Consider the following 16,809-nt stretch of genomic DNA (forward strand, 5'->3'; position numbering starts at 1 on the left):
ATGTTTTGGTTAGAACTTTACAAATTCAAAGTCTGTGGTCTATCACTGACATCCAACAATGTCACTTATGGCTTCAGGATTTTTCAGTTACTGATATGGTTGCCTCCACAGACCAGTTTAGTGTGCTCGAGGGGGGGGTGTCCATACATGCATGGGAGGGGTTGTGTGTGCGTGTGTGCATAGGAGGGGCCGTGTTTGCATCTGTCCATGCATGGGAGGGGCTGTGCATGTGTCAGAGGCAGGAGATGTGTCTCTGCAGCCTGGGCCTGGCAAAGCCACGGATCGGCACCGGTCCACAGACCAGGGATTGGGGACCCCTGATCTATACCATTTTTCTCCAAAGCAGTGTCCTTCAGATGTGTTAGACTACAACTGACATCATCCATCAGGACAATGGGACTAGGTAGGATCCAGATTGACTAGGAACCCAACCTATGGCTCAGTCTGGCCCTCTTCCCTGCCACACTAAAGCATATGCTAGAACTACAGGGACAACTGAGGCTTCCTTACTGCACGCCTGCTTGGCTCATCTCTTTTGGTTACTGCAGAGATATTCCTTTTCTAACTGCTGGAGCCTGACCCTGAGCACCGTCAGGAACGCCCTTTCCTATTGTTGTTAGCTATTCAGATACTGGAACCCACAGCCAGAACTTCCTGCCCAAACGGTCATAGCTCCAAAACTCAGAGGGATGAGTCCCACATGCAATGCCAAGCAGTGGAGAGTCTAAAGCCAGAAGGGATGAGAGTGCATGGATTTCAATTCAGAACAGACCATTTGCCACCAAGGCTATTTGTGCTCTGAAGGTTAGAGCAGAAAAGACATTTATTTATTTACTTAAAATATGTTTAACCCCACCTTTCTCCTTTAAAAGACCAAACCTAAACTTTGGTTCCCAAACCGGGTGCGGTGGGGTAGGGAGATTCCCCTAGGAGCACATGAAGAAATTCCAAGGAGGAAGATGAAACTGTGGTTTTTGTAACGTTTCTTTCAGCTCGAAACAAAATACCTGTGACCGCTAGCTATCAGCTGGTGCTAGGTGCCACAATTTCTCAAGCTATTGTCGTTTTCTTACAATGTTTTTGTTATCATTTCCAATTTTGGATTGCAAACTGAATCTTTTTTTTCTTACCCGAGAGTTGGTAGGAAAAAAGAAGAGTCAGGGACGCAGGTAGGATTTCTCAGAAATCGAAAGGAGTGTTGCCAAAAATGTTGGGGAGCTGTTGGTTTGAAGCCAGGGAACAGCAGTAGGAGGTATTGCTTCTCCGTGCTTGAAAAACAAGATTGAGCATTCCCCAAGGGCACAGAAGGGCTCCTTGATGCTAGGGATTCTGTGGGAGCCACATCTGCACCCCTGGGGAATGCTACTCAATCCTGCAAAACCCAGTGCCTGGACGTGGTGTCAGAAACATGCACCCTTTTTTTTGGGTTGACTCCAGCTGAAGGCGTATTCTGCTAGATTTGACGACCTTTGAGGGGACTCAACACCAACTTCCATCGGCCTGATGCACACAACGGGTCTTATACAGAACCCTCTTCGCAAGGGATTCTAGCCATTGCTGACTCAGGAAAAGAAGGATATTGTAGCTGAAGAGTTTGGAAAAGCTACCATTGGGAACGAGAACTCCCAGAAAGCCCCAACCGATACGACTGGCTAAGAGGTTCTAGGAGTCGTATTCCACTGAAATGGAGCTCTTTGTATTTCTATACAAGATGGGGATACTTGGCTCTGTAATACTACAAGCAATAGCCTCTCTAAGCTGCGGGTGTGCATGCTTGCATGTTGACTTCCCATTTTGAATGAAGCCTCGCCTACCCCCTGCGCACACAGAGCAAGGCTCCCGGGCTGCAGGACAGAAACTTAGAGGGAACGTTGACTAGAACTGAGAAGGACCTTGAAATTGTTGTAGGTCAAAAACTGAATATGAGCCAACCGTGCAATGTGGCCGCAAAAAAAAATTAAAAAAGCCAAATGCACTTTTAGGAGGCATCAACAGCCTCCAAATCCCATGAGGTACTAGTCCCCTTTTATCCAGCACTGGTTAAGCCTCATCTAGAGTACTGTGTCAAGTTCCGGACACTACACTTTTAAAAAGATGCCAACAAACTGGAGCGAGTTCAGAAGAAGGCAACAAGGAGGATCAGCGGACTGGAAACCGAACTCTATGAGGAAAGATGGAAAGAACTGGGTATGTTTAGCCTTTTGAAATGAAGACTGAGGGAGATACGACAGCACTTTTCAAATACTTGAAAGATAGTCACACAGAAGAGGGGCAAGATCCATTCTCGATCATCCCAAACTGCAAGACACGCAACAATGGGCTCAAGTTACAAGAAGTCAGATTTCGGCTGATTATCAGGAAAAACTTCTTAACTGTTAGAGCAGTACAACAATGGAACCAATTATCTTAGGAGGTGGTGAGCGCTCCAATGCTGGAGGCACTGAAGGGAAAATTGAACAAACATTTGTCAAATCTGCTTTGATTTGGATTCCTGCATTGAGCAGGGGATTGGACTCGATGGTCTTACAGGTCCCTTCCAACTCCATTAGTCTATGATTCTATATGTTGACCTGGCATCCAACAAAGAATACAGTTTAGGAATGGAAGATGAAAACCACCAGAAGCAGACACTGCTTAATGTTACCAAAACCTAGCATGGCAGAACACCAGGGATAATTAAAGCACGCAATAAACTGTTCTACTTTTAAATGCTAACACTAATTACATTAACACTAACACACAAATACTAAACACATTTCCTTGTGAAAATCAAAAATCAATTAAGACAAACCATAATATTTCAAAGAGCAGCTATTTCACCATAACGCATTGATTTGTTTTAGTGTTTAATCAGAGACATGTTTTAACCATGTGTGTGCAGTGCTGCTTGTAGTTCTTGTTTTGATGATATATTTATATTCTTGTAACCAATTACAAACAATTTTAAAGCCAATCTAGGCTGTAATTTTACACAAAAGTACACAGGACAAAGTCTGACTGAAGTCAATTGGGGCTTTACATCAAAATAGGTAAACCCCATTAACTAAGACGTCAGATATTATTAACTGCGCTCTTTGGACATAAATATGAATTCACAATTTTTCGGAGATTATATACATATAAGCGATCAGCTCTAATGCAACTCAGCAGATTTATCCCAGGCACACACTCACACCACACTACTTATTCCAAGGAAGAGGGGATTGTTACTGAACACACAAGAATGCATACAATGACCGTTGTTTGTGGAATTGGCTTTATAACTACCGTATTTTTTGCACTATAAAACGCACTTTTTTTCCACAAAACAGGGGGATGGAAAGTCTGTGCGTCTTATGGAGCGAAGAAAACAGATTATTTTTCCCTGTTTTCTTCTCCTAAAAATTTGGTGCGTCTTATGGAGAGGTGCGTCTTATGGAGCGAAAAATACGGGTATATGAACTCTAGTACAGAATTAATTAACTCATAAGCAATGAATAATCTAACACGCACCAGACATACAAAGCACATAATCAAATAAAGGCAATATAAGTACCTAAACAGAATCAACATAGGGAAAATTAGCTTTGGACATGTGCTTGGCATTTCAAGCGATGGCTGGGCAATCTCAGGCCATGCTTATGCCTCGTGGAAGCCCGGAGAGTGAACTGGATCTCAAGTTTCAGGAAGGGTTTGAGAATTAAAGCAGAGAAGACTGCTTTAACTGAAGGATCTCTGGAACTAATAAAGAAAAGGAAGGGGCAAGAAAAGGAAACAGAAAATAGGATTTTGCTGCTATGGGGAATGTAGTCCAAGCTTGATGAGGAATTGCATAAAAACAAAGAATCTGATGGCACCATAGGACCACAGTGATTTAGGTGCAAGAAAGGGCTCCATTTCAGATTACATTCTGCCTCACAACTACTTGTTGTAGAAGTCGTTTTTTGAAAAGAGGCAGACGTGTTAGTCTGTGTTAGCGTTATCAGGCCAGAACAAAATAAAAATTATTGAAGACAAAAACATCGTGGTACCTTAAAGCGTGACTGCTATATTTTAATGTGAGCTTTTGTGGGCAACTCCAGTACTTCAGACACCATCAGACAGTTCCACCGTTGAAGGAAATGGACTTGTGGGACAGATACGAAAGACGTCCAGCATATTAGAATTTTTTCCCTTATCAATGTGAGGCAATAATAATCTTTAATCTCCCCAATTCTGACTGCCCGACACAGGTTACATGCTCATTTTCATCCTAGCTTCAAGATGATGGCTTTTACCTACAAAACCCTAAATGACTTGGGACCTCAATATCAGGCCGAACACCTACTCCCAACTGGAACTGCCCATTCTACCCGTTTAATCTCAGGCATAGCGAGTGATCCCCCAAGAGGAGGCTAGAAAGAGAAGACATTGGGCCTTCATGGCAGTTGTCCCCCACATAGGGAATAAGCTGCCACCCACCCTCCATCTGGTCCCTTCGCCAGGGATTTTTAAGAAGCAAGACCTGCTTCTTTCAGCAAGCTTCTGAAACTACGCCACCTACAGAACCTGCGGACATCTAAGCTAATAAATTATTGCCACTGTCTACCCTCAATTTAAATATGTCTGAATGTTTGGTATTTTCAGAATGTATTTTAAATGGTCTTATTTTGATTTGATAACACTGTTTCTTTTATATAAGGGATGTGGTGGCGCTGTGGGTTAAACCACAGAAGCCTCTGTGCTGCAAGGTTGGAAGACCAGCCGTTGTAAGATCGAATCCACGTGGCAGAGTGAGCTCCCATCGCTCGTCCCAGCTCCTGCCAACCTAGCCGTTTGAAAGCATGTAAAAATGCGAGTCAATAAATAGGTACCACCACGGTAGGAAGGTCACAGCGTTCTGTGTCTAGTCGCGCTGGCCACGTGACCACGGAAACTGTCTTTGGACAAACGCTGGCTCTATGGCTTGGAAACTGGGATGAGCACCGCGCCCTACAGTCGGACACGACTGGACTGAAAGTCAAGGTGAACTTTTACTTACCTTCTTTTATATAGTTGAGTTGTAATCTTATGATTTGATTGCTGGATATTGCTACCTTGTAATTTTGTGCTATAAACAGTCCAGAGTGGTCCTCAGCCAAATGGGTGTCATATAAATTAAATAGATATTTATTTAAAGAGCTAAACAAATGGTTTGCTGAAGCTCCAGATGGGAAAAAATATTAACACAAAACCGACAAGCTTTTTTGTTTAAATGAGCATACTGGAATAGTGATGCATTTCCAACTATGAGAGGTCAAATAGAGGCAGACCGGGGGGGGGGGGGGAGAGAAAGAACCTTAATTTTCTGCACTGTTTAACAAATCCACTCAATATCAACATCAGTGCTACCAAATCTTTGTTTCAAAATATCAGTTGTATTCAAACGTTATTAACTAACTCTACGCTGTCCGTTCATTCCAAAACTGCAAAACACTTAGATTTAAAGACAAAACAGTGGTAATCTATTTCCGGCCAAAACAAACCTTTTTTGAGCTTCAGCATCTCTCCTGGCTTGTTCTATTGCCAACTCTTCGGCTATTCTTTTCTTCAGGTCTTCTTCATTCGCTGGAATTAAGAATTGGGGAAAAGTAAGTGCCATGGGTGCAAACACAGTTATTTTTATTATTATCACATATTCCTATCATTAGCATTACTGAATTCACATTCCCTCCCTTCTGCCAAGGAACACATCAGAAGATTCATCGCCCTGTTCACCATTTCTCTTCTCACAACAACCCTGTGAGGTAAGTTAAACCGAGAGATGATGACTGCCTTAACATCACCCAATAAGTTTCACAGTCAAGCACAGGGACTTGACACTTCAGGTGGCCAAAACATGTTCTAGGTGATCTCCAGAAACAAGAGGCACAGGTTTCAAACTTTATGTAACTGCTGCTGAAATTGCCATCGCTCAGCAAGCTACTAATTAAAACAGGAACTTGGACCATGCCATAGTTTTAGGAGACCAGCACATCCATGATGCTGCCAGTAGGACCCCCTCCCATCTGCAGGATCAGTATCCACTGATTCATTTATCCTCTGGCTGAAAATGCCAAACCAAAAATATGTATTTCCAGGGTATGTTTACCAGAACTGGCCATAAGAGGAAGCCAGAGATCATGTAATTTATTGTGCTCAATACTTCCATGTTTTTCAGCATCCACGGGGTAGGAGCTTAGAACCACAGATATCGTAAATTTTACTGTAATTGATAAAATGTCACGTGGATTACAGAAGTTGGATGGCACATGGCCACAACTAAAGGCAACGGAAATCAGAGACTGTGGGACAACTGTCCAGGTCTAAACACCTCCCTGAGCACCAAAGTTTACCATTCTTAATGAAGAATCTAGGAAAGTTGTGATGAGGAGCAGACAAACGATTGCAAAAGAGAGGCTGCTAAACTTTAACCTACCCCTAGCATATTCTGCTCCCCACAGGAGAAAGCTGAGAAATATTGCCTGTTATGCATCAGGGCGGGGGGGGGGGGTTAAAGACTACATAAAAATAGATAGGAAGTCCACAGCTCATTAAGTATGGACTTCAACAAGCAAAGCCAAAGCAACTTGCAATGACAGAAAACAGAAGCTGCAGTAACAAATATTGCTTTTTTATTTATAGTAGGCATGAAAAAGGTCACACATCAACTATGAGAAATGGCCTGAAATGAAAAACCAAGACTGTAGTGAACAAACCAGTGGGGACCACTACGGAGGCCGGGAGAGGAACTCTGCAGTCCCAATTAAGTCTCAGTACAGTGGTTGTTGTCGGTTTTCCAGGCTGTCTGGCCATGTTCTTAAGGTTTTTCTTCCTAACATTTCACCAGTCTCTGTGGCTGGCGGAGTGCTGACTCCTGTCCTCTGAAGATGCCAGCCAAGGAGACTGGCGAAATGTTAGGAAGAAAAACGAAACGTTAGGAAGAAGAACATGGCCAAACAACCTGGAAAACCCACAACAACCATCGGATCCTGGCCGTGAAAGCCTTCGAGAACACATCTCAGTACAGTAGTTACTACAAATTATATGTTCCAGAATACAAAGATGATCTGTCTTTTGCGACTATCAGTTAATGTACTTTGGCACCAAATTATTCAGTTCAGTCTCCAGTCTACCGGGGTCACTGGCGATACTTCAAAAATGTGAGAAAGAAGAATGATGAAGATATATTTTTCCCAGGCTTCTAATTAATGAAAACCACTGTTCTACTACTTCTGAAATGCATCTATCACTCTTTTTGAGAAGCACCTTTAAAATCACCTCACTCTCCTGGACTGCTGGAGAAATATACACTCACTATCTTGCTTATAACTTGGGATATAATCCAGCAGAATTTTCCACTGTGGTAACTTCACCAAAGTGAATAGGAGCATCTTTTTACTGGAATTTGCTCCTTGTAGAATATTCCCAGTGGACTGTGTCCTTTGTTTGATCTCTCCTCTATTCCCTTCTCCTGCTGGAGACACCCGCTCTCATTCATAACCACACTACAAATACAGCAAAACAGTTTACGATGCAATTGATCATTAGATTAATCTCAACTCTGGAGAGATATTTTAAATATTTCAAGTCTTTGGTCTGACATCTGACAACAAGCATACAATGCATAACAATTAAGGTGTCCCACAACCTATGTATCAGGATTTTTTATTGCTCCTTTGTGTTAGAATGGATAAGAAAAAGGCTAATGGACCGTAGAACCAACATCTGAAGAACAATAAATAAGATTTGGGTATCAGCCAATAAAGACATGGCACATTTGACCTTAACAATCAATTAGGTTATGCATTGATCAGCCAGATCCTAATAGGGAATAAAAGTGGAGCTGTAGATCATTAAATAGAAATTCTATTAGCCCATGTAAGGAGGATGGCTCCCAAATGAGAAATTGACACAAACTGAGTAAAGACTAATCCTGGAAGAAAGATAAGGTATGAGAAATCACTCCTACTATTTTTTTTTAAATCTGCCCAAGCACTTTCAAGAAAAGATATAATTTGACTCAAATTGATGTGTTTAAAGCATCTAGGCAGACCAGTCCTATTTCACAGATGTGAATGAAGAGTGTGCAAACAAACCACTGGAGAATAAAGGAAAGCATAATTACTCCAAGTCTGGTCAAGTTAAGGTCACCTAGAAAACACACAGTATTGGCAGGGAACCTGGTTTTTCGCAGAGCTGTCTCTGCGCTCCTACTAGGCATTCCAAAAAATGAATCCGAGATGAAATTATGGGGCAGTATTAAGGCACACTTGCACTGCTTCCATTTTACAGAACACCCAAGGTACTGTTGGCAATAAAAAGGGGTCCCCAGCTTAGCCTGTTTGCTTAGATGGTCTTCTGGGCTATAAATTCCAGAAGGCATAGCCATATGAAGGAGCCAAAGGCAATACCACTGAAGAAGCCATAGGCAATGGCACCTGTTATACAGGCCACAGAACTGCCACCAAAATCAGACTCCACATGTCAAATTATTCCTGGGGAAAAGACAGTGCCAACAGCACATCTGACTAGGCATCCTTCAGTCTCTCGAGACTAGGGTAACGTGCTCTGAATGGAGGACTTGGAACAGCATCTAGTGTGGCTGAGAGGACCAATTCAAGAGTTACAATCCCTTCCACACTGAAGACAAATACAATCCGTTCCCTGTCCAGCTCCCTGATTTTGCTGCTTCCAGGACTGCCTCTTGGCCTTGGCCTGCTGGACAAGTGTCTCGTCAAATTGGGAGAGGCCGTGATGCAACGCCTGCCTCCAGGCTAAACACTCAGATGTCAAGGTTTCCCATCTGTTGAGGTCCCTTCTGAAGGCCTTCAGGTCCCGCTTGCAGATCTCCTTGGATGGCAGCTGTGGTCTCCCTCTGGGGCGATTTCTCTGCACTCATTCTCCATCCAGGAGATCTTTTGGAATCCGACTATTAGCCATTTTGATGACGTGCCCAAGCCAACATAGACGTCATTGTTTCAGTAATGTATACATGCAAAAAATTCCAGCTTGTTTTAGGACTACTCTATTTGGAGCACAGCAGAGAAATAAAACTGAGACAGACCCCAGAGAGAGTTTGATGGGAGAGAGGTAGTAAGACTCAACTGGAGGAAGAGACAAAGGCAGACAGTTACAGTATATGTTAGTGGCCTTTCCCACCATCTCCCAAGAAGACAAAGGAAAGGGTACCCACCCATGGACAAACGTAATGTGGATTATGGAAGGAAGAGACACTTCAGTGGTGGCATCCTGCAAATTGCGTGTAGTATTGGTTTTCACGCCTGAAAACAACATGGCATACACATGCAGAAAGTGCAAGCTAGAAGCACTGTGGGAAGAAAACGTGAAAGAACTGGAGCAGCAAGTAGCTCTGCTTAAGAGGCTACCGGAGAAGAGAAAGCGTAAGTAGACAGAACTCTTGAGCAGGAGCCAAGGGAGGCAACGGGAGATGGAGGAAAAGCAAGACGAGGAGAATGCTGAGGACAAAACAAACAGAGTGGAGGAAGCACCATGGAAAAGAGTCACAGTTAGGAGCAAAAGAAAGATAAAACTGCCTACACGGGGGGGGGGGGGGAATCAGCACAGAAATGGCATAAATAAAAAATAAGCTAAACCAGGATTTATGGCTCTGGCTTGTCAAGTGAGATTTCTGTGTTCACCCATAAAAGCAAAACAGGATGGAGGATCTGCAGTTCGGACTCCTGTCCTCTGAAGAGGCCGGCCACAGAGACTGGCGAAACGTCAGGAAGAAAAACCTGCAGAACACGGGCAAAACAGCCCGAAAAACCTACAACAAGCATCGATCTGCAGTTTATTTAGCCATGCCCACTTGCAGGCCAAGCCAGACTAGAACAAGTGACAAAAATACATTAGCATGCTGGCTTCATTATTGTTTGCTTTTTAGTCATGTCCGACTCTTCGTGACCCCATGGCCAAGCGCACACCAGGCCCTCCTGTCTTCCACTGCCTCCCAGAGTTGGATCAAATTCATGTCAGTCACTTCAATGATCCTGTCCAACCATCTCGTCCTCTGTCGTCCCCTTCTCCTCTTGCCTTCACTCTTTCCCAACATCAGGGTCTTTTCCGGGGAGTCTTCTCTTCTCACAAGATGGCCAAAGTATTGGAGCCTCAGCTTCAGGATCTGTCCTTCCAGTGAGCATTCAGGGTTGATTTCCTTCAGAACGGATAGGTTTGTTCTCCTTGCAGTCCAGGGGACACTCAAGAGCCTCCTCCAGCACCACAATTCAAAAGCATCAATTCCTCGGCAGTCAGCTTTCTTTATGGTCCAACTCTCACTTCCATAGATCACTACAGGAAAAACCATAGCTTTGACTATGTGGATCTTTGTCGGCAAGGTGATGTCTCTGCTTTTGAAGATGCTGTCTAGGTTTGTCATTGCTTTCCTCCCAAGAAGCAGATTTCTTTTAATTTCGTGGCTGCTGTCACCCTCTGCAATGATCATGGAGCCCAAGAAAGTAAAATCTGTCACTGCCTCCATTTCTTCCCCTGCTTTTTGCAAGGATGTGATGGGGCCAGTGGCCATGATCCTGGTTTTTTTATTATTATTATTATGATAAGCTATCATTCTTTAGAGTTGTGGCTAATTCTGGTGTCTGAGCATGCACACTGCAACACCTTTAGAAAAGAAGTGAATTTACTGCTAGTTAACCTGCTTGCTTCAAGCAAATACAAAAGAGACTCAGTTCTGAGCTACTGCAGGCTAGGAAGCTTTATTGCATTCCCAAGTAATTTGGATGAGAAAGCTCATTAAATGCTAGAGCTACAACACACCTGAACAGTTTGTCACATCTAGTACATAATAATTCTTCAAGCAAGCGAACAAAAGAGGGGATGAAGGAGAACCTGCTGATAACGATTTTGTTTGGCATTTTTAATGGCCTTTGAGGAAACACCCTCTGAAGCAGCTAATAAAGGAACACAGGAGTCCAGAGCGAAAGCAAGGGCGCCATCACAAATTAGACATTTGTTCAGACTACCTGAGAGGCAAAGCACAACAGAGTGCAGAAAGGACAAACGGAAAAAAGGATGGAAGGCTCAGAGGCCGTCCTCAAAAAACTCCAACTTGATTTCTCCAAGGAAGCACCGAAAAGGGACTCAGATGATACGAAACACAACCACGCAGGAGAAAATAAAGTTGTGCTGCACAGCCAAGGATGCAGACTATGTCTAGATGGGCGGCATATAAATGCAATAAATAAATAAATAAAAATAAATAAATGTTTGCTTTAGGAAAAGCAGGTGCGGAAAGGGTGCAACTGGACAGCTAATGCTGATTCGCATCTTCTTATAGGGGTGAGTGTGGAACCTGATGCTAGTCACTCCCATCAGCCTTTGGCCATAAAGTTTGGCACTTCAGATGACACGAACTGCCGGCTCATAGCTTCTCTGAATTACTCAAGCCCATTTGCCACAACAAGGTAGCAATGAAGGGGAGAAGAGAAGATTTCCTGGAAAAGCCCCTGATGTTGGGAAAGTGTGGAGGCAAGAGGAGAAGGGGGACGACCGAGGACGAGATGGTTGGACAGGGTCATCGAAGCGACCAACATGGATTTGACACAACTCCGGGAGGCGGTGGAAGATAGGAGGGCCTGGCGTGCTCTGGTCCATGGGGTCACGAAGAGTCGGACACGACTAAACGACTGAACAACAATACATCCAGAACCTGGGTGGTAAATATGGTTGAATCCTGAAGTGTCTTCATCTCAGAAGAGATCAACTGATTTGAGAAGTTTGCTGTAGTATCCTCTTTTCCCCTGCCTCTCTCCAACTTCTCTGGACCTGAAGTGTGCCACTCACAGAACCTAACTGGATGTTTGCCAGAAGCAATGTTATAGCATAAAGAACACTCATCTCTCTGTTAACACTTCCTCTTGTCTAGGTGCAGCCTTCTCCAGACTTTACCAAAGCCAGTGAAAAGCTTTTGTTCTGGAGGGCTTTTACAGCTGGTGGTAGATTTCAATATGACCAGTAAAGCTAAATCTGCAATGCTGTATTGTTGTTAAGCAAGCAGTACACTGAACTTGTGTACTATATTGCCTTAATTTAATTTTGCAAACACAAAACAGGGCTTTACTCCAGTACATTCATCTTTTGTTTACTTCATTCCTCACCTAACTGCTAAAAATATTATAAATGCTGATCTAGGCAGGCTGAGGAGATGTCAGCTTTCCGGAAGTCCGACAAATGTTCAGGTGGTAAGTGACAATAATAGAAATGTTTGCAAACACATCCATCACAGTAACATTATTTTCAAACATACATTCAAGGTTCATTCAGGCACCTCTTAAGAATATAAGCTGAGAAATGCCCTAAATCTTTCTTTTCTGCATTATTTTAAGCCCCTATGCCCCAAACTTCAATAAAATTTCCAGAAGAGATACAGCCACCCCAATTACACCTGCAAAATCAGAATGTTTTGTAATACATATAGGCCCAGAAACATACTGATGTTTAAATAACTTGTCATGGCTAATTGGGACTAACTGACAAGGAGCCGGGCTGCATCTTAGTCACATGAATGGTCACATGCCCACCTATGCAACCAAAATGCACGCCAGCCCCTCATCAATTGGCCGCAATCAGCTGTGGCACATTACACATATCTTTTATGAACCCCAACAGGATTCCAGCCCTAGAAATGAAATAATACTTCAATTTTGTGCAGAATAAGGGTTATGGCTTTCTTTCACACATGCAAATAGTTAACTTCACAAAAGGCTAGCAGTTATTCCAAATTCATCCATTGTTTTATTTTCTTATGTTAATTAAATTTTATAGATTCATTTTCCATCCATTATTTATATAACTAGACAGCAGTGTACAAAGTGCTTAGCAACTAATAGAAAGAAGGAAATTATATGACTATTTTAAAAGCCTGCCATATTTAAGTTGATTTTTAAAAGAGAGAGACAGAGAGAGAGAGAGCTATAGATTAGTCTCAAAATAATAATTTAAAAAATTATTAGAACAAATTCCAGGCAATAAATCTGTTTTGAGATTTAACCAGCCACTATTTGGGAAAAGAGAAAGGGATCCCTTAAGAGACAATCAGGAAACCTACCAGTGGTATACCAAGCTAGAAATTTTGGCAGGGGGAATGTGACAGTCTATGGGGAAGGCAGGCATGCCGGAGTCATTTCTGAGAGTGACCTTGTTACATGCTTCTTGAATTTCTGTATTTGTGAGCAACAGGCCAGCTCGCTGGAGAATGGCTGTCAAAAATGCTGTGCTCCTAACACTGATTCTTTTCAGAGCAAAAAAAAAAAAACTGTTCACAAAATCAGGCAGGAAGTATCTCAACTTTAAAAGACTAAAAACAAAGTCAACTACCTACGCTCACTCTCGCTCTCCCCACCATGTGTGCGCGCGCATGCTTCTTTTGACAGACGTCTCTCTGAGCTGGATGTTACTGTGAACCATCCCTCCCCACTCCGTTGCTCACTCCTGCTGTTTACCTGCCTGCAATGCCACAGGGACACTACCAAAAAGGAGTAAAATGGGTAAGGTGACTGTCGCACAACTAGGACAAATGGCTTTTTAAGCCAATCAGGACAAGAAGACAACCCAGATTAGAACCGGTGTGAAGGAGAATGGAGCTTAACACTAGATGAGCCAAGTCCAGGACATGGGATGCCCCACATTCTATCTGTACTGGGGGGGAAAAGGTCCCACTCCTTCAAAAGGGAATTCTCCTGCAAATACCCAAAGAAGACGGTCCTCCCTATCCAGAAAAAGATTGAAGGAAGGGAGCAAAGAGTTGAAACCAAGACTAAGACTTGAAGCAGAATAAGACCCTGGCACCTCCTAACCGGGGTAGACAAACATCAATGTAATTGGTGGTGTTCTTTTTTTAAAAGAGAGATTAATTTAATCATTATTCAAATCACAATTAAAATTTTTAAAATATATTTTTTAATTTAAATAATCAAAAAAAATCTGATTTTTTACAATTTCAATGAAATCTATCCTGGTCGTAACTACTTAGATGGATGGCCTCACACCAGGTGGATCCCCAAATGATTTGCTCACACATTTTATCCACCTACAGCATTTTAATCCACGTGAAGGCTGCACATATTTATGCAATGATTTGGAACATGTATATACTACTTTTCAAGAAAATGTTCTCAAGGTGATTTAGGCTGTGTAATACACTGCCTACGAACATGTTACAGGGAAATAATTTATATTCTTAGCAGGGGGAGGCTTTCAACGTGCACACCTTCAAGCCTCAAAAAAAAAAATTACAGATTCCCTTACTTTAGGTCATAGCTCTTGAGGAACAGATCAGGCAGTAACTGAGTAAGGATCTGCTCCTCCTGCCACACATTTTCCACCTTATACCAAGGGTAAGGAATCTTTGGCTCTATGCTGCACTGGCTTAAGTGCAGTGGTTACAGCAGCAAAGTGCTGTTAATGCATTCTTGGTCACAAGCCAGTCACATGACCTGATCCACAATGAGGAATACAAGCGGCGACTCATTAACTAGCAGCAATTGGCTGCTAGGATTTATTCCACTGCACTTAATGCCAGTGCAAATAACCAGTACTTCGCCCCCAGAAGATACATTCCAGTAAATCTCTTTATTGTAATAGAGCCCAATTTGGAATGTATTTTCCTCCTGAACAATTTAAAAAAAGTCATAGATACATCAGTGTGGAACTTTTATCTGGCACTGAAATGGAGAGTGGAGGCATCTACTCAGAATGTGATACACAGCTCATTCGCCTATCTGGGAATGACTACTGAAATAACAGTCCACAATGCTGGCACATGACACTTACTGGCCCTTTTGCAACAACCACTTATTTAAAAACTGAAGTTTAGAAGCGCAGAGGCTGCTTCTTTGCATACATGATATGTACAAGTCAGAACTCCATATGCAATAACCTTGCTGACACACATAATCCCTACCTATCTATTTGCCAGCGCAATTTAGTAAGGGTATCTGCTCTAGAAAAGTGAACCAAAGCTTAGTATAAAGCCTTTCCACACCAACTGTTCAGCCTTCTTGCGCTTCTGAAAGCCATACTGGGTACAGGTACATTGTTGACAAAATCTTTATTGCACAATCAACAGATCATTGCAATATCAAAACGAGATTCATACACCAACTTAGTAAGTCAACCATGTCATACCATAAAGTACCTGTCAATAAACATACTATGAAGTAGAATAATACTGATATTTATATATAAAATTAAACTATAAAGGATGGTGATGGTTGGAGCATTTAAACCAATTTAACCGGGGCCCTCAAATAAGTACAATATTAAAGCTTTAAAATCTTTAACATATAACATTTGACTGATCTCTGGGATTGTATTCATACATCTGAGTCTTTATGCCAATTTGCATCAACATTATCCAAATACCAAGCTCTACATATAGTTAGTGGCTTGGACAGCAAATATTGCAACTCTTATTTACTACATTTAATTTGATGTCTGCAATAAATAGCAGAATTTCTCTGACCACAGGTACACTTATTTCTTCCCCTGTTACCCTTTCTACCCTATTTCAGTTTTTTGTTCAGCCCTGTTCTAAATACACGATCATAGGCTTCTACACGCAGAAGCCAGCATTTCTGCTGCTACTCTTTTAATGTGTAGAAAACCTGAGGAGCGCCAACTCAGATCAGTTAATGACCACTGTCTGACAACATGTTTTAGGATACACAAAATGTCCTTCTAGGTGTACTCGCAAAGCACGAAATTCAATAGTATGAACACCGCATATATATTTTTTTCATATGAAATTGTAAGCATCTTATATTGAGGCTGTGCAATGTACTCCCTTTACTCATTTTTTATCAAGTGGTAGCAAATTTCTTTTCAAGAGCTAATGGACCAGCTCAATGTACCATGAGAATGCCCTACCCTTTTTCCGAAAAACGTTCACATTCTTTTACCACCAATTGCCATTCCTTGCTTTCCCTTAAATCCATTAGGGTGCAAGTGATTTCCCTTCTGTATAAACAACAAGCTGAAGATGCTTTGGTGTGGCTGTTTGCAAGGCTTTAAATGTGCACACACACAAAGAGACTCCATCAATGGAATTTTGAAACTTCCATATTCAGCAACAAGCAGTAGACAATGATTCAAAGGAGTTACAGTGCTGCTTTCAGTAAGATAACTCGTAAACAGAGATGAGCAATTTTTCCAATTCCGGTTTGAGCATTTCACAAAATTCCTTCTGAAGCTATTCAGAGTGACAATAGGGGGAGTTTATTGGGAGCCATTTTACTTCCTATCAACCTCACTGAAATTATTCCTAACAATAAAATGAAGGGGGGAATGGGGGTATGAGTCCTTAATATTTATCTTCTACAATTCCACCAGATGCAATTCTATTGTAAAAAAAATGGTGCTGAGGCTCTGATTCCTAAAGAAGGAGGACATTATCCTGCTGTTAAACAGGCAACAATTAAGAGAGACACTGCCTGAGCCTAAGCAAGCCCCAGGGAGTTCAACTGAACTTCCTAGCAAGTGTGCTTAGGATGACAGCCTAGATTCTTCACAAAAGTACATTACAAAGCATGCCTTAGGAATTAAGTAAACTGGCTGATAAGCAACTGCTTCCTACAGAAGAAGTAAGGCAGGATGTGACGGCTAATTCAAAGGGTGAATCAGAATTTTCAGTTCGCCCATGGTCCACAACCAAGAGGTCCTTAAAAAGAGTGGAGAAAAAAAGACATTCTACAGCAACTCTTGAGGCAACTTGCTAGAAGACAATTCTTAAAGAAATTAAGCTCATAGGAATACCAAATATACCTTTCCTCTCTGGATGGCAGACAGAAGGAAAGTCCA

General features: G+C 42.2%; 1 protein-coding gene across 2 annotated transcripts in view; it reads right to left on the reverse strand.

The window, feature by feature from the left end:
- Positions 1 to 16,809, reverse strand: part of CHCHD3 (coiled-coil-helix-coiled-coil-helix domain containing 3) — a 261,889-nt gene that overhangs the window by 212,233 nt on the left and 32,847 nt on the right. For both annotated transcript variants that reach the window (XM_020800276.3, XM_020800275.3), the window contains exon 3: positions 5,484 to 5,565. In XM_020800276.3, the coding sequence (XP_020655935.3) occupies positions 5,484 to 5,565 (82 nt within the window). The remainder of the gene's footprint in view (positions 1 to 5,483; positions 5,566 to 16,809) is intronic.

This window comes from Pogona vitticeps, chromosome 5, assembly GCF_051106095.1.
Source record: "Pogona vitticeps strain Pit_001003342236 chromosome 5, PviZW2.1, whole genome shotgun sequence".
Classification (NCBI taxonomy): domain Eukaryota; kingdom Metazoa; phylum Chordata; class Lepidosauria; order Squamata; family Agamidae; genus Pogona; species Pogona vitticeps.